This window comes from Aquila chrysaetos, chromosome 10 (genome assembly GCF_900496995.4).
Source record: "Aquila chrysaetos chrysaetos chromosome 10, bAquChr1.4, whole genome shotgun sequence".
NCBI classification, from domain to species: domain Eukaryota; kingdom Metazoa; phylum Chordata; class Aves; order Accipitriformes; family Accipitridae; genus Aquila; species Aquila chrysaetos.
The window spans coordinates 1,618,874-1,640,494 of NC_044013.1; the positions used below are offsets into that span (position 1 = coordinate 1,618,874).

At 43.5% G+C, this 21,621-nt stretch overlaps 1 protein-coding gene across 5 annotated transcripts in view; it reads right to left on the minus strand.

Annotated features, from left to right (window-relative positions):
• Nucleotides 1-6,695: 6,695 nt before the first annotated feature.
• The window catches only part of STRIT1 (small transmembrane regulator of ion transport 1), a 31,117-nt gene continuing 16,191 nt past the window's right edge, over nt 6,696-21,621 (minus strand). For 3 of the 5 annotated variants that reach the window (XM_030028090.1, XM_030028088.1, XM_030028091.2), the window contains exons 2-4: nt 16,603-16,678; nt 10,746-10,845; nt 6,696-10,655 (exon numbers count right to left, since the gene is read on the minus strand). In XM_030028090.1, coding sequence (XP_029883950.1) covers nt 10,751-10,845; nt 16,603-16,615 — 108 coding nt within the window. In that variant the 5' untranslated portion in view covers nt 16,616-16,678 and the 3' untranslated portion in view covers nt 6,696-10,655; nt 10,746-10,750. Of the gene's footprint in view, nt 10,656-10,745; nt 10,846-15,303; nt 15,531-16,602; nt 16,679-17,475; nt 17,551-21,621 lie in introns of those variants that run through there. The other 2 variants (XM_030028087.2, XM_030028089.1) reach the window with 2 other exon arrangements.

The following is a 21,621-nucleotide window of genomic DNA, read 5'->3' on the forward strand; positions in this document are numbered from 1 at the left end:
AGTGTTTCACTAAAATCAGTGGGTCATTTTATTGCTCTGTCACACTTACAGGTCTTACTGACTTTGTAAGAAAGGCAATGAAGACGACTGCTACAGGAACACAGCCCACTTTCAATGTCTACGGTATTAAAGTAGTAGAGAAAAATAATTTTTAAAAAAGTTTTTAAAAATAAATTCTGAGGCTGTAATATTCATAGAAGGAGATTAAGATTAAATTAAGTATCTCAAAAGTTACCTGAGAACTAAATCCTTCCACTAACCTAGAAAAAAGGTCCAAAAATTATTTTATCAGGAGGCACTGGAATAAATTCTCCTCCAGAAGAATCAAAGATGCACACATTGAGTCAGTCACAGTGTGAGTGAGCATAGCAGAATTTGGAATTACTTTATATAATACAACCAACTTTACACTACTGGAGCAATGTTCCACAGAACAGAAAGCAGTTGGTTCAGAAAACAAATGAAAGTGGCAACATTGATTATTAAAAAAAAAATATATATACTGAGTTTTGACAGCAGGCAGATTTTTCCCAAATTATTCAGATTCCACATGTCTCGATGTCTCCTTTGGTCTGCCTTAACTCAAGCTGTTCTCACCACATCACACATTGAGACACCAGAACCAAATATGGGAGGAAGTGATGGTGGTGACTCAAGACAGAAAAAAAAATTTTCCTCTTAAAATCAGTGTTTAATAGAAGTGAGTCCTAATGAGCTCAGACCAGCCTCTCAGACTCAGTAATGGGCAGAAGGCTGGATCTGTGCCCTGGAGTCCTACTCACCTCCTCTTTTATGAAATTATATTCATTCCCTCATGCAGGCTCAGCTGGCTGTTGTGTTGCCTGGGACTCTGCCATGTAAGGACAAATGTTTAGTACACTTCGCACCAAACATGATTACCTCTGGTAAGGGAAGTCTTTCCTGTATCCAGGAAACGAATGTGTGCACTGACTTCCAAACAATGCAACCCCCTTAGAGCCTTTACAGGTACGACCCAAAATCTGACAAACATAGCAGAATCTATCAATTGTATATTTGGGACAAAATTTCTCATCCTGACACGGTTCAGACTTCCCATTCGCAGCTTCAGTTTTACACTGATCTCCTGGCAACAACAGTACCATTCAGTATGTTCTCCGCTGTCCATGCAGACCGTCACGTAGCGATTAGATATTACACTAGTGGGAACAACAGAAAACAATAGTCTAGAATAATCCTTTGTGAGATTACACATGTAGACCATTTGCTTGTTCTAAGGCTTCCTTCCTTATATGGGGATTTTATTGATGAAGTTTTAAAATTATCTGAGAAGACTCTGATCTATTTCCACTTGATTGCTACCAAATGTCCCATATCTATTCCAAGTCTTGTATCTCAACCATAATACACCAGCAGAATCGTAACAAGAATAAGCTTGCTATTGTTCTCCTCACTGCAATAGTGGACGTGCAATACAGCATCCCCTTTCAGAAAATTGTATGGTATGTTTTCTGTTGGACCTCAGAAGTCAGAATTCGACCTAGAGTTGAACCAGGTCCTGAGAAAGATCTTCCTCCTGCACAGGTCACCTTCTGGTAGCCACACAGTGCTTCAAAAATAGGTTGGTCAACTATATTCTTCATCCAGAATTGTTTAGGTATTCTGCTACTGTTTCAGTTACAGCCTTGAACATAAGGACTGACACCGACAATTTGATTTAGTATTTTATGAGAAGCTAATATAGGAGCAGAAGACAGTTATCCTGCTGGTGTTGAGACCTCCTACACTAGGCTGGACTTTCTTAAGGACTGGGCTTCACGCCCACATGAATTACATGCCTGTAGTCCAGCTACGAGGTGATGAAGTGAGGCAAAGTCATTAATCACCATGATGAGGTACGGTAACCTAGACAAAATGGATGGCAGAAAGCATAACTCACAACTGCTGTTACAGAAGAGCTTGTATCAGTGCGGAAGTCGGCAGTAACTCCCAGGCTCTTCCCTAAATAAATCAGTTGTCCAGTGCATCTCCAACCAGATGCAACTACAGGAGGCTACAAACTCACCAAAATGTTTTCACCTGTTTACAAGAAACACGTCCCACCTTTGTTGAGGACAGCTTTCAGGACTGGAATCAGTAAACCCGGCTGTCTTTGTCAGCCCTACATTCCTAATTCTAGTTAACTGTTGCTCTCCAGGAGGGGATCTCATCCAAGTACTGAGCTTCTCTGGTGACCTTCTCCCTCCCTTACCACCCAGAATAACGTATTTATGCAGTAGCTACTATTTGATTATTAAATCAGTTTTAAATAGTTCAGCTTGAGGCACATGATATTGGCAGAGTAACTTATCATCCTTTTAAGACTATCTCTAACGATGAGAGCTATCATGATATACAAGAGATTACAATCATTAATTAAATCATACAACTTCATAAATAACAACAGAAAAGGCTATCATAGGTGTGAACCCTATTCGCCCTCTAGCCTGTTATTACACCTCAACTCATAAATCACTGGCGCTGAAACGCTCACTGACTAAGCTTCCTTGCACAGCACCAGGCTCAAGAGGCTGCAACCTGGAAGGCGTTGTAGCACTGCTGCTGCAGGAACGATAAACACTGATGCATTTTAATCAGCATGCTGTGACCGCAAATAGGTATAAGCTGACCACTCTGCGAATGACTGAGAAGCCGCAACCCTCTTTCTAGACAAAGGGAACAGAGCGAGCACCCTGAAGAGATGGCTGGAGGTGAAGGACGGGCCCCATCCCTCAGAAGGATCCTTCGTCCTGCTCTCTGGTAAGCGCTGCTTGCTCACTACACCCAGCTTTGACATGAACATCAAGAGCAAGAGACCGCGGATAAGTCTGACCCGCTGACGGCTACCGGCAATATAAGCACCCAGTCTGGGATAGCCCATGCAGCTGCACACCGGTCAACCCCTTTGACCTGGATCAGTGCGAGGATGGATTCGTCTACAGCTCCTACAGCTGGTGAAGCACAAAAACGTCCTGCAAATCAATTGACCTAAACAGGCCACCAACTCCCCAGGGTCAGTTTCCTAAACATCAGTAAACAAAAACTGCAACAAACAAAATGCAGTCTTGCTACATAACTTGGAGTATTTGCTTTGAACAGAAACAAGCCTCTCAGAAAAAGGGAAAAGCTTAGAAGTCCTCTATTTTCACACAGGAACCAATGGTCTCTGCAGCTTTGTACAAGAACAGTATTTTGAAAAGCAAATGTAATTAATCATGTGCTACTAACCCCAATAAAGGAACACAGCTCCAAAGCTTCTGCTGCCCTCCCAGATGGGAGCCAGGGACGGGTCTGCAAATGTAGGTAGGATTTGAGTTAGGCCTGGATTTCCACACACAGGAAGAAATACCATTACTGATGTACTTGAAAGTATTTCAGTTTCATGCCCGGCAGGTCTGATGCGCTCCTGTCACAAGACAGGGTTAAGGATTCGGACAGCTGCGTTCAGCATTGCTCCTACCTGTGCCGACCCCACCTCCGCTGCAGGTCAAACGCAACACGAGGGTTCGGGCGGTCTGAGCCAGCACACCGCAGCCCTGGGGCAGGGGCAGGGCTGGCGCCTGGGCCAGCCCTTGCTGAAACACACCGCAGAGGCAGCTGTAAGCCGAGCCTGGGGCGGCTCCTGCCCGGGCCGAGGTGCTGCAGCCGCATCCTGGGCTGCTCCTGCAATGCCTGGGCTGCCAGGGAGGGAAGGAGGACAGGCAGATGGCGATCCCCACCTCAGCCCTGCCCCGCCATTGACCCCAGACAGCCCTGCTTCCACTCAGCGCCGCCGGGCTGCCCTGCCACGCCACGCCCCTCAGTGCCCCTCCGCAGCTCCACCCCCTTCCAGAAGGTTCCCCTGGCCCCGCCCCTCAGTGCCCCTCCGCAGCTCCACCCCCTTCCAGAAGGTTCCCCTGGCCCCGCCCCTCAGTGCCCCTCCGCAGCTCCACCCCCTTCCAGAAGGTTCCCCTGGCCCCGCCCCTCAGTGCCCCTCCGCAGCTCCACCCCCTTCCAGAAGGTTCCCCTGGCCCCGCCCCTCAGTACCCCTCCGCAGCTCCACCCCCTTCCAGAAGGTTCCCCTGGCCCCGCCCCTCAGTGCCCCTCCGCAGCTCCACCCCCTTCCAGAAGGTTCCCCTGGCCCCGCCCCTCAGTGCCCCTCCGCAGCTCCACCCCCTTCCAGAAGGTTCCCCTGGCCCCGCCCCTCAGTGCCCCTCTGCAGCTCCACCCCCTTCCAGAAGGTTCCCCTGGCCCCGCCCCTCAGTGCCCCTCCGCAGCTCCACCCCCTTCCAGAACATTCCCCTCACACCCCTCAGTGCCCCTCCGCAGCTCCACCCCCTTCCAGAACATTCCCCTCACACCCCTCAGTGCCCCTCCACAGCTCCACCCCCTTCCAGAAGGTTCCCCTGGCCCCGCCCCTCAGTGCCCCTCCGCAGCTCCACCCCCTTCCAGAACATTCCCCTCACACCCCTCAGTGCCCCTCCGCAGCTCCACCCCCTTCCAGAAGGTTCCCCGGCCCCGCCCCTCAGTGCCCCTCCACAGCTCCACCCCCTTCCAGAAGGTTCCCCTGGCCCCGCCCCTCAGTGCCCCTCCGCAGCTCCACCCCCTTCCAGAAGGTTCCCCTGGCCCTGCCCCTCAGTGCCCCTCCACAGCTCCACCCCCTTCCAGAAGGTTCCCCTGGCCCCGCCCCTCAGTGCCCCTCCACAGCTCCACCCCCTTCCAGAAGATTCCCCTGGCCCCGCCCCCCAGTGCCAGTCCATAGCCCCCCCTTTCCAGAAGGTTCCGGGGTGCCCCAGCCCGCCTCCTTTCCGGGGCGAGGGTCTCCTCCGGGCCGTCTCCCTCCCGGCCCGGCCCCAGCGGGGCCGAGGGGGCGGCCATCTCCCCCCGCCATCAGCCAGGGGGACGCCGTTCGGAGCGAGGGCAGAGGGCTGCTCCCGCCCGCCGGGACCGCGGTCGGACAGAGCCGGGAAGCCTCCGGGGAGACCCTGGAGCGGGACTGCCGTAGCAGAGGGGACCGGGCAGGGCCGACCGCGTGGTTTTTTTCGCTTTCCACTTCAACCAAGAGAAGACCAAGAGCAAGGAAGCGTCCTCCATGAGCGCCGCTGGGGAATACTAAGGGGGTTAGGCCGGGGCCCACAGTTAGTGCTACGCTTAAAGCCGGGGTGGAAGGCACAGCTAAGCTGGGCCTGGAGGCAGCAGGGGCAGGAGCAAGGAGGCGGTGGGGAGCAGGCTGGCGTGCTGGCGTCAGCCGTCGGGCAGAAGAGACACGAGAGGTGGGCAAAGTGCCCCGAAGCCCCTGTCTTTGGCTTAGGGCTGGAGCGGGAAGGTGTCCTTAGGATAAACTCGGGTCTACAGGCAGGCTTTCTCACCACGGCCCCACTCTGTACGCAGCGGAGAGGAACACGGTAATGCTCTTGTGTGTGCTGATATCCTTAAATTGGATTACAAGCATTAAAAGAATATAAACAAGAGACTGGAACAGTTACCAGGAAGCCACCCGCAGCATCCTGGGACAGATGGACGGAGACTCACCCCTGATCAACTTACTCAAATAGCTCTTCAGCAGGTAACAGGGAAAGCCAGGCAGAGGCTGTGGTGCAAACTTGGCAACCATTCTCTGGAGCAATAGGAACCCAAATGTTCCCACTTAGCTTTTGTAAAAAAAAAAAAAAAAAAGAATAATAATAAATTAATCTGTAACAATCATCTTGGATCACAGAAAACATCATCCTATCTGGAAGGAAACAATAGAAATGAAAAGGGGGCTTGAAAAAGATGTCTACCCTAAACATGCGCAGGCCACCTTTGCTCATCGAGAACTGGATCTCAGGTGATGCGATAGCTCTTTAGCCCTTAATGGCGTTATACTGTAATGAAGCCAGAGTCCCCTCCAGCATCATAACAATGCAAATGTTCTACGTACTGGCACGGTGACAGAAAAACTGAAGCTATCGCCACACTTCAATAGCAAGGCACCTGAATTTTGGAAGAAATCTGAGTGTCTATATTTTCTTCTTCTCCTAACTCACTAGCATCTCTCAGAGAAAAAACTTAGCACCCAAACACTCGTTTTATTTTTCAAGAAGAAAAAAACCCAAATCTTTTGTTACCCAATACACCCCTGCAAGTGTGGGAAGCTTCAGCAGCGCATTGTATAGGTTCATTATGAAAAGACGCCCGAGTGGGTTGTCCTGAAGGTGGTTGCAGAAGGCCACTTTGCAGTGGTCTGTGCACTTTAAACAGCATGTGGGATGCATATTTTCTTGGAATAATCCTCATTTTGTTATGCTACAAAACTGGCAGGAACTTCTTTTCCTTTGTTTATAGCAAGTTGGCTTGACACTATTGAAGCCAACGTAGAAAGTTATTTTGTTTTGCTTTGCCAAATCAGATCTTTCTGCTCTCAGAAATCAGGTAAAGCTAAAACATATTGCATTGTTTATATTTTAGCTCTGTAAGATTTTAATTTGAAACATTCAATTTCAAATGCTGTTAGACACCTGAAAACACCGCTTGCGTCAGCTGGATCTTTCAGAACTGTTTTCATCAGTGCCTCCTAAATAAACTGAAATGTAAAGATACATACATGGTCACTACGAAGTCACTGTCTGCGCCTGCTTGTCCTGGGCCTGCAGCTCAGGGTCCCACCCGTGCAGTGCCATCCGCGGGATGCGCTGCACCCGCATGGATCAGAGCCCGGATCGGTGCTGCGAGGCAGCTGCAGGAGAGCTGCTGCTGGCTCTGTACTGCGCTGCCGGCGGAATGCAGCACCAGATACTGCCGACAAGTTGTGCAGGGGAAGAAACTCCCTATATGCTTTGTCTGCTCGCAAAAGGAAGAATGAGCTCATAAGACAAGACATAGACTGGGATTTCGTGTAATGGCGATCAGTTTCTCAGCATCAGGTTTTCTGGGAGAGTTTGAAAAATACCAGATAATTGAACTACGTGTGCACCTACCACTGTGTTCAAGGAGCCTCCCTGTTGTCTAGAGTTCGGACAGTCAGAACTAGTATCAGTCTGGATGGTCTCAGTCTTAGAAAATGAAGCGTTGGTCCTTAAAATGAGATAATAAGGTATCTGCTTGAAGTATAGGCTTAAACTAGCCTCTTAGCTTATATAGTCTACGTGCACGAGTGAGTTAGAATGGATGTTCTCATCTGGAAGTGACCAGAAGACAGTTGGTGATGCTGGAGGTCCTCGCATGGAAGCAGCAGCTGCTGCAGAGATTAGCAGTCTCCAGCTCTCCAAAAGACTGCACGGTTTATCCCCTCTTTCAGGACATTTGATGAAACAGGATTGCCCCTTTGCCTTCAGTTCATTCACAGGCGAAGTAACTTGGTGTTAAGAGAATTCCCAAAACAGAATGTCACGCTTCAGTGCTGCTGCTAATAGCTGCTGGAGTTGCAAAGGCATTTTCATGGTTCCGCTACAGTAAAATATATTTCTTCTTTGTTTCCATTTCTAAAGGATAACAGACACTGACCACAGACAGAGACAGAGTGTCTGATTGATGTGCCTTCCTCATGTTCTCAAAAGTACACAAATTGCGTGAGCAGGACTCAAAAAAAGAGTTTCTTTCTCTATCTAACCCCATCAAGGGTCACTTAGATTTTTTTCACATTCCCTTAAAAATACCTCTTGCTAGGATTTTCAAGACATGCCTCCCACAAGCAGTTCTCTACTTTAACTAGGGATTGAATTATTAATTATTTAGTCTTCTGAGAACAGAAACTTTTTAGTACAAAAATCTTCGAGCTCACAAGCTCAAAGCTGTCTGTGAATATGCAGTGGCTCAGATAATCTGATGATCATTTCTGATTTAAGTGACCAGGTCACATTATCTAGAGGGTGAATATAATTGTCTCAAGTTATAATTAAAAAGGCAAAACGCCTAGTACAGGACAATCAGGAGGCGACAATGAGTCTGAACCGCAATTCTAGACACACTATGCTGTAAAACAGACCTCCCAACCTTAAGTCTGATGTTTTCTTTTTGAAGGACATACATGTTTCTGTTTCATAACAATAGATTCCAAGAAATTTTCCACATAATAAAGCTAAAAATACTTCCCCAGGCCTCACAAGAAATTAACTCTTGCCTGTTTCTAAAAAGTTTGAAGTTCCTTAGCTGATAGCACCTATTTTAAAAGTTTGATATTCAGCGATGTGCCCCGTAAGGCCAAGTTTCTAAAGAAAGGCACAGGAGTACCATACCAAGGCTGATTCAGGCACTACACCATCTTCAGATGACTGCAAGACAAACAGTTTAGTATACTACATTTTGGTACGTCATGCAACGCCTGCCAGCACTTGTGTGGTACATACAGCCTGTCTCACCTAAAGGCCTGTGATCCTCTCAGCTTCTACCCTTGTTTGATAGGCGAGTCTGAACTACCTCGGTAGCTGCACATGAGCGTGCTCACTGACAGCAGAGCACAAAAACTGGGAAATACAGAGAATTGGCCCACCCACCCCTTGGACTTAACTAAAGAAATGGTTCTCTCATGCCTCTTCCTCCTCTTAATGACTCAGGAAACATCTAGGAGGTTTTAAGAACGTATGAACTTAAAGCATTAAACATGTGACGGAAGGCTCAGCCCTTTCTGCTACGTAGTCCATAGTTAGATGCAGTCGACTGACATGCAATGCATTCATATGAACATTAGCCTCTATTGTCTAGCCTCCTTGCTGTAATAGCACTGCTGCCTTTCTTCACGTGGCTTTACCTACGCACCGCATGCGTGATCTGCAGCTCACCTCCTATTCTACGTTATATGGTGTTTTCCTAATGCTGCAACCAGTGTTAAAATGTTATCCTTGTATGCCAAAAGCTTAATGTTGGAAGTAGTACTTGCCTCTTGTTACCATCAGTCAGTCCTGCGTCTTCTCTGCAAACAGTCCTGCAGAATTTCATGGGAGTACTTAATAGTCATGGAGACTTACGCATAAGGAGATGTCAAATATTGTCGCACTCAGGCACCAAGGCAGGATCACCTGTACTCCTGCAGCATGCCCGAGAGATGTTTGTCCATCTGTTTCCAAAGGTTCCCAGTAATCAATAATAATACTGATTATTATGCCTAAAAACTTCTTCCAGTGCTTCAGTGCCTGGACAGCCTGAATCTTACTTTCTATTTCTTCATTACTTCTTGGCCTGTTTATCACCAAGAAGAGATTATTCCCTTCCTCTTTCAAAGAGTCTGATATACTTAAGACTTACATTTTCTTCAGTCTGCTCTTAGGCTGAACCACTCCAGTGTGCTAATTTTCTCACTGGTTAAACATTAAAAACCTCAGTTCCCCCTTGCTGCTCTCCCCCGAGTTCCTTCCCACCGGCCCACGACTGGTTCCCGTGGTGCCCAGGGCAGCTGCAGCAGGCTGGGGAGGCCTTACCGTTGCTGGTAGAGCAGGGGGTGAGTTCATGCATCTCTCAAGCCATTTTTCTCATAACCATCCCAGACAACGTTTCACTTTTCACACCAACATTATGACATTGCTGACCTGAATTCAGGCTGTCATACATGGCAATTCAAGGCTCTTTTCTGAAAATTGCTATCCAGCCAGCAGAGCTCCCTGTCCCGTATTTGTGCTTTTTAACAATTCCTGTAAGATGTAGGAATTAAATTTTCACCTATTGCATTGCATTTTTTTCCAGACTAGTTATTTAGTTCCATTTTGAATTCTAGCTTTGTTCTCCAGTCTCACTGGGTTGCACTCTGGCTGGTGCCAGCAGAGGGGGGCTGCCAGCATGCCGGAAAACAGGACTGGAATTCTACATGGTCTCAATCCATTTCAGTGCCTGCCGAGTCCAGCGGCATTTAATTTGACAAGAACCGGATTGGTTGCCAATGGAAAAATACAAAATTGGGCCCTGAACATCATGTAAACAGAAGAGACCAGTAGTTAATTTGGTATTTATCTACATACTATTAAATAAAACCCAAAAGTTTTATGATTTAGAAAGTCTAAGTCATACATTTTAGGATGCATTGCTTCCATGTAACTTGCCCTGTCTTCCTTTCATTTTCTAAGGGACTTTTTTTTACTTTATGTATTAGTATGCTTGTATGACTGTTTGTTTGGTTTTTTTAAATGAGGAATTTAAATGTAGTTTCAGAAAATTTATTTAGACACTAATACTTCAGATCTTGGGACAGGGAGAGTGTACCACCACAATATTTTAAGTTTAACAATTTATTTTTTACTACAAAACTTAAAAAATTATCTTAATTCACTTAAAACTTTCCCATACACATTGAGATACTTCTTCCCCAGCTTGGCACATATCACAAATGAGGTTAACTCACTTTTTTGTCCACCATTGCATCACTAACTCTGGGAATACTGTTTCCAAAACTGCTTAATTTGAGGGTGGCAACAACAAAGCAGGCTGCAGAACAGGCAGGTATCTGACCTACCACTGGACTCCAAAAACTACTCCCACAATTACAAAACATTTGAAAACTGGTAAATGGGTTTGATGATTTTTCCCAATGTTCTAATTAGCATTTCAAACCTTTGTTGTAGATAAAAAGTGTACACCATGTTTACAGTGTTGATATTAAAAATAACTCATTTTATACATATTGTAGTCATTAGACATTTCAATTTAACTTCCAGGTTCTTCTAATCAACATAACTGTAAATTCTTCTGTCCTGTAAAACAAAGAAAATTACATTTTAAAAGGTGGCAGTGCAAACCAAAGAAAGCATGGATGGTATATGATAACTGTAGAAGTCACTTACTTCTGTCAAGAGAAGACAATGTAAACCATTAGTGCGCAACCCACTATCCAGCCAACTGCAAGGAGTATAGGTACAACGAGACGTGAAAGCGGGACTTGGGCTGAAAGAGAAAAGATGGTCTTTTTCAGAAAGGCCACATTACATTGATGCTGAATTCACTAAATTAAACACATCAAAACCATGATTATCACAGAGCAAAAAGATATCTGTGAGCTTGGGCCACATTATCTATGATTGCTGTTTTTAGCATGGAGTCACCATATCTTGGCAGGCCTTCTAATGAGAATACATAGCAAAAGCCCAAAGAGATTTCCACGCTATGGTCTCTGCAATCAGATAGGTACAAGGCTTAGCGCTTCCAAAAGCAGCAGGGTACAGGGAGGAGACAAGCACGCTTCTGCCCTTGGTCTCCACAGGTCATCAGGAGAACATCTGTACTGGGCTTTATTGATAACAGCTATCCCGGCAGATTCAGGATTCAATCCCTGACATGTACAGCACCTTCTAGAAATCTCATTAGGTTGGCAACAGCAGATTAAAAATACAGCGATTATTTCACATCGCACCCACTTAAGATCAATGTGCCTGGGGCTGCAATGAGGGGATGCTGTATGAGTTCCCACACCTCGAAGGGATGTTTGCCAGCAGCTGTGTGTCAGGGATTCATAGCTCATCTCTGTGCTTTCTGTGCACGGTGCCTGACTTAGCCCTCTCCTACCCTGTCACTACAGCGATACAGGGTGGTTACGGCTGATGTAATTACCTGCTCCAAGGGTGTTCCCCACTTTCAAGTAAGAAAATAACATAAGAGTTTCCAGCGTGAATGTACCACCTGCCTGGCTGAGTCCAGCCAGGCAAAAACACGTGACGTCTCGCCTGTATATTGCCCACTAGTCCTAGAACAAGCTAAAAAATTACATGGAGACATGGAGTCCAGTGCAGGCAATAGTTCTTCAAGGAGCATGCAGAAAGCAGGACTAGTGCTTGATATAAATATGTTTCTATACAGCATCAGAATTTCAAAGATCCATCTATCAGTTTCCTGCAAATAGCAGAAGCTTGCCAGAAAGCAGCATATCAACCTTTGAGATCATATTACTACCAATATATTACAACATTTTAAAGCACATCTTTTGCAGTTAAAAGATTGCCTTCCACATTTTTGAAAGGATTAATAAATAATGTGAAACTATTCACAACACCTTGCACACTAGATCAAGCAGACAGATTTTGGAGGGATGCTCAATAATTTAAGGTTTTCCACATTGCTCTTTTAAAGCTATGCACAACACAAACACGTCTCACCATGATATTGCATGGTATATCTACTGAAAGGGAAAGAGAAAACATATAGATAGAAAATCTGCATGTGCTGCCATAAAATTATTAAACAGATAAGCAACCACACAGCAAAAAGATAAAATCCTGCTCTGAAACTGAGTGTCCTTTTGCCACAGGGGAGTCCCTTACCTGTTTCATTTAAAGACTGTTATTCCTTTGACACTTCGTAAGGTAAAGCTACTTCTGTTGGGAATCATTTCTCTTCACTTGCCATTTTTCTAAAGGTCCTATTACAAATCAAGGGCTGAATCCTACTTGGGGTACATGGAAGAGTTTTGACAGAGCTCTGCTGAGTTGCCGTTGTGTCTACTGCATGCGGTGTTTTGTTAAATGAGATCCAGTTTAAATGCAGTAAGATAAGAGAGGCAGGCAAGTCCTGATGGGTCAGCAGGAATGCTGTGCCCAGCATTTGTCATGAGGCAGCAAGCAGCTGGCTCCAAGGGATAGAGTTTCATGGGAGCCATTGGGAGTACTTGTGTTTCATAGTTTAAGAACAGAAATGACTATGAGATCATTTGCTCTGATCTATATGTCACAGGCCAGATACCCCAAGACTCGAGTTCGAATAAAGCAACTGCTTGGAAGACTATATTTTATGCCACGAGCAGGAGAGACTGAAATGCAAGATATGCACAAGGCTCGGGCTTGGCTGGGTCAGACGTCCAAGCAGGTAACCCCTTCATAAGGCCTCAGAAGAAGCTGACAAACTCCAAGGTCCCAATATTTGGTCCAAGAGGAAACTATCCTGAGTCTAAACCTGAGAATCGGTATTACCCTCGCCATGGAGCAAGGCTGTGCGCACCAACAGCCAGAAAGAGAGCATCTGCATTGTCTGCTTTCCAGCCTGGGGTGGAGATGGGGTGTGGGGGGACGAGCCGCAGAGAAACAGAATACTAAGCAACTGTGTTTTGGAAAGAAATAAATCTTTTCTGACACCTGCAGGTAACCAGCTAAAACCCTAAAACATGAGGTTTCATTATAATCACCATTTAAATGAATGCACATGCAAGCAGAATACTGAGGGAAATAATGTGGGTTATTGCAGTCACAAGTATTGCTTTCAAACAGACCAAGGAAACAAACCCTGATTTCTGGGGTTTGAGCCAGAGCCTGCTGAAATAAAAAGGCCAATTCTGGATGGCAGCAAGAATAAATAAAGGAATCTTACTGTGACCTGTGTATATAAGCTGGCGTTCTAGCTACAAATTACTTTCTTTTTCCCCTATTACAGTAATTTTTCTCTACTTCAAACATGAATTTATCTCAAAATAAACAGAAAGAGGCTGGTCAGAGCAGCAAACACACAGCACTTTTGCTGTGCTGCAGCAGGGTTCCTCTGCATGTGATAAAGAGACTCCTGAGCTCTGAGCTTCTGTAGGTCGGAAGCCCTGGGAATTGCCCACCACAGGATGCCCAAGTACTACCATGAAGCCAAGGATCCCTCAACTACAGGATACAGCAGCACAGGTTTCCAAGCTAAATACAGCCTAAATATACTGACAAACTTCATCTGATCACTATCTTCTTTTTTTTTTCCTGGGGTTTACCTTTTATCCAGAACTAAGTTGGTGTGGTTTTGCTGTCTGTAGTTGGTCAAAACCCCTACCAGCTACCAAGGGAAAAATGATGCCTGTGGTCTCACTGAGCTGCCTTCAGCCCCGAAATGTCTGGGCCTGACTGCACTGACAAGGGTGCCCCAAGATACCAGGAGGAAGAAGCTCCCACTTACTTTAAACAGGCAGAGGCTTGACAGGTAAAGAAGGGAATGTTTCCCTGCCCGAACCTGTCAAGCTCAAACTCGCAGTCATATGTTCCCTACTCCAAAATGCCTCAGAATTTCACAGAAGTTTTCTTTGTATTTTCTCTCACGTAGGCTACACATGCACACACGTAACCAAACCACTAACCCGTCACTGGGATGGCAGCTTGAACGCTACACTGATGAGCGGAGGAGGAGGGAATGCGTGGGCATGCCCAGAGGACCACATCTCCTGCATGTCTCCCAGCTGCCAGCCCCAACAGACAAGTTTTTCCCTGTTCTTACACGCTGCCTATAGAGGCTATGGTGCTTCAATATCTAATTTAACCACAGAACTGGACAGGCTTTTGTATTGATGGCATTTGCCAGCTTCATATTTAAAAGTCATGCAAACCCTGCAGTTATTTGTTTCAGTGAGGTTGCCCAACCATTTCTAACCTGGGGTTGGGCTGGAGGCATGCGCGGGCAGCAGGCAGTCAAGCCCAGCTGCAACTCTCGCTGCACCCAAGGGCCGGTGCTGGTGCCAGCCTGGTCCATCTCAGTGATTATGGCCACATTGCTTTTTTTGTTTTCTGTTTTTAAAATATTTAAACACAAATAACAATACACATCCTACCAATGCAAAATATGGTTAAGTACTAATTCCTGGTGGAATACCAGTATCAGTATAATTTCTGTGGATATCAATGAAAACTAAAATTAAGAAACAGCATTTAGTATCCTGTTGTATCTGAGTTTAGTAGAATTCTGCTATCCTTCTTAGATACCAGTGGTAGTGGTGCAAAAAAGGAAGATAAAAGTCTTTAAAAACTTTTAATATAGCTATGAAGATGTATAAAAAAATTACTTTTACAAGGAAAAGTACTACCTGAATAACTGTGTACACAGCTAATGCCATATTTAAACTTACAGTTGTTTCACCATCTGAACGTCTTACAGTGAAGTAAATAGAAAATGACAATGAATATAAAATGCATTTTTATAAAATTGCTTTTCTCCTTTGAGAAAGTGGAAATGTGCTTATAATGAGAAGGTCATTATTAAAATTTCATTTTGGTTCTGCCACTTCAGCTTTGTGGGGTTAAAATCTGAATTATTATATGTTAACTTAGCATTATGCTCAGATTTCAGCTACACAGATAGTATATTTAAAATGCCATCAAACAAAACTTATTTTACACAGTTCTGTTTAATTGTTAGTCAAATTAAAATGACAACTACAAAAAAACTAAAGAGAAAAAAAAATGGTAGCATTCAGAAATACAGGAGGAACCCAAGCTACTTTAAACTCATTGCTGTTAATAGAATTAGCTTTTAAACTGATTACACTTACTGAAAACTAAAATATATAGTGCATCATACAAGAATACAAATAGCTGAGTATCTTCACATTACATTGCTCAGTTTTATGAATTTTAAGAATACATTGTTACATTCACATTTAACTGTGCATCTTACCTGGTTCTGCCATTCCCCCCTCTGCTAGTTTTATTGGCAAGTTTTAAGGTTTGCCTCTGCAGTTGTTCTTGTGAGCCTCGGGATGCTTTAAATAGAGCAATATTTGGAACGTGCTGCAGCTGCCTTGCTCACTGATGCCAGTTTTTGGCTATATGCATTCAATTGTCTAAAAAGGCAGGAGTTCAAGCGATTCAAGGTTACCTTTTCCTATTCCTGCAACTGCACATCTGTTTCAGAGAAAGCTGAATAAAGAGGGAACATTTTTCAAACAGGGAGAGAAACAAGGGCAAAAACTGCTTTATGGTCTCTTTGCAGCCGTGAAACACCACATGATATGTTCATGTAATATTTATGTGCATCCACATATTTAGAGCATGACAGGGCTCCAGTTCATTCTTAGTCTCACCCATCTTCTCTCGTCCCTCTCCTGTCAAAAAACCAAGCCAAGTCCTACACAGTAATACTTGTATATGTATTTCTATAGTTATTAGTTACTTGCTAAGCATCATCACGTATCTTGTACTCCACAAAGCACAGAAGCACATTTAGCATCTTCCCTCTGGAAGGTTACAGTGCAGTCACAGGTTTTCATTACTCCCGTGGGTACTGAGTAACAAAATTCAAGGGAGGAACATTCCTAAAATAATCTGATTTTGTCCTAAATAGGATAAATCCTTGCAAACTGTCTCTAATTCAGAAGAGACAAAACATGGAGATGAGTGTCAGATATGAGCCAAAAGAACAAAACTGCACACTAGCTTGTATTGCATAAAAGGAGAGCTCCATATAAAGATCCCTTGGAGTGATCCTGGCCACAGGTTTTGACCAATAAGCATAAGAAGCCCATTCAAAGTTTATTAGGGAAAATGAAGTCCTGTACAGAACTTTCAGAGGAACACACAGGTGCATCACATTAGCAAAAGGCCCCTTAACCAAATGCTTTTTGTCAGGCACAGGAGAACATTTTCTTTAACATTCAGCAAGCTTATACATAATCCCATTTCAGAGCTGTGCCTAGATACTAAATGAAACAGGGATTCTTCCTGTGTGTTTCTGAAATGGAAAAGGACACAAATTGCTGTTCAAAAGCCATTCCATGTAACAGGTGCACAGGATGTTTTGAAGAGATCTAATCTGGATGTTTGTGTAGTTCAGAGGAATTGGTTGCGGGCTCCAAGACGACAAGACAGTGCTCAGAAACACATTATGCAGATCTTCTAAAAGAGATTATCCCTTTCTTATGTGCTTGTTGATTAAAGATTAAATACTTTACATAAAAAAGTAAATTTCAGTTATCACCTTTCTTCAGCATTGCTTCCTCTCTTACAATGGCTGTGGAGATCACATCTTCCTTGGAGTTCTTATATCAGACAGCCTGACAAAAAGGAATTGAGCCAAAGTTAGATTCTAGAGCACCAGGCGGAAAAAATACTGGCTTTTCATACCAACACAATCTAACTTGTTCTAAAGCAGGTTCATAACTCAAGTATTTAATTTTGAAAGGACTAGAACTGGTTATAATGGAGACGCAATCCCAGCCCCTGCCAAGGAAGCGTCTGTTCCTGAACACAGGAGCTGCTTTCCAGGGATCCCTTCTCAGTTCCCTGCCCACTTCATGACTGCAGAGGCAGAGCAGAAGTGTGCAGATACATGTCCAATGCTACACCTACAAAACAGCTGGGAGAGACAGCCTTCAAGATACCCATAGGAAATGCAATTAAATATCTGGTTATTTTTACAGGAATAATATTTTTTGTCCTAGATGCAAGAATGGAAACCGTGGGCCCCAGGCTACACATGACTTGTGTCCAACTGCAGAGTACTTTCATCTAGGATGAACAACAACAACAAAAAAGTCAATGGCAGTGGAATATTTTAAATACAATTATTTGTATTGCTGTGATCAGTATCTTAGAAACCATGCTAACATACACAATGTGATTGAGTAGCATTCAACTCTGGCAAAACTTTACAGAAGACAGTTGTTTTACATCACTGATTAGTTTAGCTTTGTATAGATTGATTTCATTGCATACTATAAACAGTCCTCGTGTTTTGGTCTTTTGAGGTTAGCATGAATTCTAAGATGACAATTACAGAAAAATAACTGAAGCCAAGTCATGTCACCTAAGGAAGTTTTCACCAGTTTCTGCAATCAGTATCTTGACCAACCTGTTCCTCAGTCAGTTTGTGCTCACTGTCTCTTAGGTTCTTGTGTTTGTTTGTACAATGAGATGCTTCAGAGCAGGTACTTTGAGGCATTATTTCCAGTTCCGCAGATGCAACAGAAACATTGAACATTACTGTCTGCCCACTAACACCAGGTCCACACCAATAAGTTTCTGCTGACAGCAGGGACTCTGCTGGCTGAAGGATCAGACTCCCATTTCTTCTAGTAGGAGCACAGGACGTAAAGGATTTTCTTGGGACCTGAAACTCCTGTCTACCAATTAACAGCAATCATGGGATAACATCTTTTTCATAAAAGTTAACATCATCTTAAAACCAGCAGAATTTCTGGGACCTGTTACTTTCTAGAATTTCCCACAGGCTGTTTCCCAGCGGTTGTGACAGCAGTTGCAGCACCTCCAGACCTGCAGGTACTTCACAATAAAGGCTCAATGAGTCCCCTCAAAGGATCACATTCATCTGCCCAGGGAAACGAGTCAAAAGACTTCCACTGGTTTCAAATGGGTATGCTAATGTAATAACTGAAACGGCGAGTTCTCCAAGTACTGAAATTTTCTGGTACTGGATATGCCTAGTATGGCTTCACTGTTGGCTTTTGCCCATCCTCTGCATTCTTGAGCAAGACAGGTCTCCTTAAAAAATGCTTGCCTTTCCCCAAGCACCGCATCAGGAAAGTGATTTCATTACTGCTTATCCAAAATGGGTATACTTGTAAAACAAAACTCAGGGCTACATAACATTTTATTATGCCATGCACAGTTCAGTGTATCACATCATTTTGAGACAAGAATAAAATACGAGCTTTACATTCTTTGCCCAGCTGTGCTACAGAGCAGACTTTTTTTGGGATAAGATCCAACTTGTTGTAAAAAGAAATACGATTGTTGTCTGTGTAATATATTTATTGAAAAAAAACACCTCTCTGATACAATAACTTCATTGGCTGCATAGCTGTTCCTGTAAGAATCCTATCTGGTTTGGTTCTGCTAATTATATATACATCTGATCTAATGGAAATAATTTCTACCAGGAACCATGTATTCCTAACAAGACAATCTGACCTTCACAGATTGGGATCTTTCCAGGCCTAGTTGCCTGAAGCAAGGACAGGGAGTCATTGCTGTTCACAACAGTTTTGCTAACTACTACCCTAATTTATCTGCAAGCATAGTAAGTATTGTTCTGTAAGTCTAAAGCACGAGGTTAAGGATATAAAAGTTGTAACTGCAGCAAAGAATCATGTAACAATATAGACATTATTTTAAACAACACATCTTCTGTTTTGAATGGAGGAATGAACTGCAGACATAAGTTCTACAATAGATCTCAGTCCAACAGCCTAAAAAAAAAAAAGCAGGGGGACAATTTCAAAATATAAATCAAGGAGATTACCCAATGCTTAAGAAAAAACTCAAGAGAAAGATTTGTGGCAAAAAGCATCTACTTTCTTGCCTGCTGAAGAACAATACACAAGAAAAACAATTCCCTCATTTTTATTTGTGTTCCAAATTACATTATAATTTTTGTACGTTTTTTCCTCTGTGTTTGTGCTGGGATGATGAAATACTCAATATTCAGAGTTAGACTTAGATGGTTAGTTGTGGTCAGAAATGAGATCTCTTTTTTAGAATACCTCAGTGAACTGAAGGCTGACAGATTTGTCTCACTTAAAACAGTCTTTGAGCAGCTTCATTGATTTCGGTCCCATTAACTGCTCAAAGCTAGGAATGCACTTTAAATGCCTTCAGTACTTTAAGTGAATTAGGGCCAAAATGAGGAGAAGGAACCAAGTAAGCCAGCACGGCTGCAAGTCTTTCCAGAAGAGAAAGCATTTTTAAGGGAAAAAACAGTACTGACGTTTTAGAAAACATTAAATTCTCTTCTTCAGATCCATGTGGATTTTGCCAGAGGGGGAAAAAAAAAACCCAAAAAAACAGCAGAGGCTGCTGTTGGATTCATTGGCTGGCTGGAAGTTATGAATGCCGTCGTTCACAAGCTCCTGCTGTTCCCCAGCGTAGCCGCACATGCCGCTGGCCATGGGGAGTGGCGAGAACCCTCTGCAGCCTGCTTGATTGTGTTTGTGCCAAAGCTTTGGTGAAGGGTTGGAAGAAACAATGTCCCTAGCTGTGCTCAGAAGTATCCCACCTCATATTACAAATACAAATCTCATTATTCTACTGATAGCTATCTTTTGGCTATTCCTCCAGTCGTACAAAGGAGTTGTATGAGCCTGCCATGGTTTAAAAGACCTGACGCCATCCTCCATCCTCATCCAAGGCATTTAACTGCTTCTGCACCAAAACTGCCAGGGAAGACCTAGGGAGCTGCCGATGCTGCTGTGTCAGCGAGCGCCTTTGCCACAAGAAACATAGGACCCGCAGCATCTTCCCTTGAGCACAGAGGGGACCGACAGCCAAGTGCTCATGGAAATTTAACAGCCAAGGGGGCAATTAAAGCCAGAGTCCATTCCTAAAGAAAACATGAAAAATCAAGCCAACACTAGCAGAAATGTGTTTGTACAGCTCTTTAACAGGTAGACTGGTTATATAGGAGCTTTCCAGCAGGCTAACTGAATACTGGCGCCACAAGGCTGACAGATACATTGCCACAATATGCTGTTGGTAATTCATTTTCCTATAACAATAACGGGCACAGGTCTAACATCAGAAACTACAGCATCTCTGCATCCCTCAACCCACCCGCTGTCTTGTGTTTGTACACACAGGGTATTACGGTAAGCAGAAATACAGGCTGTGCTTGTTTGGAGATCACAGAGCCAGAGTCAAACATCTCAGCTTCATGAGCTTCAGGTTTCCTCTCCCTGAGTTGGTGCTGCTTTCTTAAGACAGTATGTTAGGGAAAGATTTAGCTATAAACAATCACATACCACCTCATTAAGAGGCAAACTCTTCCCCTTTTGTACCAGAGACAGGATTTCTTCATAGCACAGTCCCCTCCAAGGGATGCTGGGAATACAACAGAGAAAGCAAATATCAACTGCTTGGTAACAACATGGATGCATTTGCTATGCTACTTCTGCTGAATTTGAGTGATTTAGTGTCTGATGTTTGGGAAGCAACTGTCAGAACACCTCACTAAAATACCACCCATTTTACAAAGAAAATTGGCAATATTTATTGTTTAAATAGCCAATATATTTAGAGTACATTCTAATCATAATTTCACTAGTACCTAGATATCAAATATTAGAATGTCAAATCTATATTTTAGTTAGCCATACTTCTAACATCGGAAAGTCTACATACAGCATTCAGTAGATTGGCAAAGAAATGCTTTCAGTTTTACAAATACTATACAATTCATATAAACAACTGTAGGCCACACTGCTTTATATTAGATTAGAGGGACATAGCAACTCATCTTCACAAAAGAAATGCTTCAAGTAATAAAATCTTTATAGCTTTGTAATATTGTACTATTTGTTTTAAAATCACCTTTCTTTCAATTGAGCTTTTTCCTTAAAAAAAAAAAACAACAACCTGATTTACTAGCAAATCAAAAGCCATGTTTAAATGCCTTGAATTATTTTATTACTTTGCCATACTCTCTTGTGACCTGCAGACTAACATGTGAGAAAGTATCAGATTATTGCATTCGCAAAATAGATGTGTGGAAAATTTGTCTAATGAGATGCATTTTATTAGTCACACCAATCTTAGCATTTGAAAGCTCCCTTAAAAATTGCTAGAGATTACTTCCACTCAAATTTACATCATGAAAATAAAGACTGGTTGTTGATTTGATAACTATGCAACTGAAGACCTGAAAAATTCCATTTATTAAGCTACTAAATATTTAATTCCACACACTATTTCCTAGGGCTTGGGGTATACACGTCATTTCTCTTGACAGAGCACTTCAGCTGAATGCTGAGATACCTGATTAAAAAAGGCTGTAAATATAATGGAGAAACAGCACTATCAGTGAAGACATCTACATGTGCAATGTCATTTCTGGATTAGTTCCCCACTGGTGTCTAAAAATAATGTCGATAACAATTGTGGGTTTTGTCTTTGTATAGTTTCATTTCAATGGCTGCTGAGTGAGTGGTAAATACCTTTCTAGCTGGCATGGGGATAATTGCTGTGAATAAATCTGCCTGACACA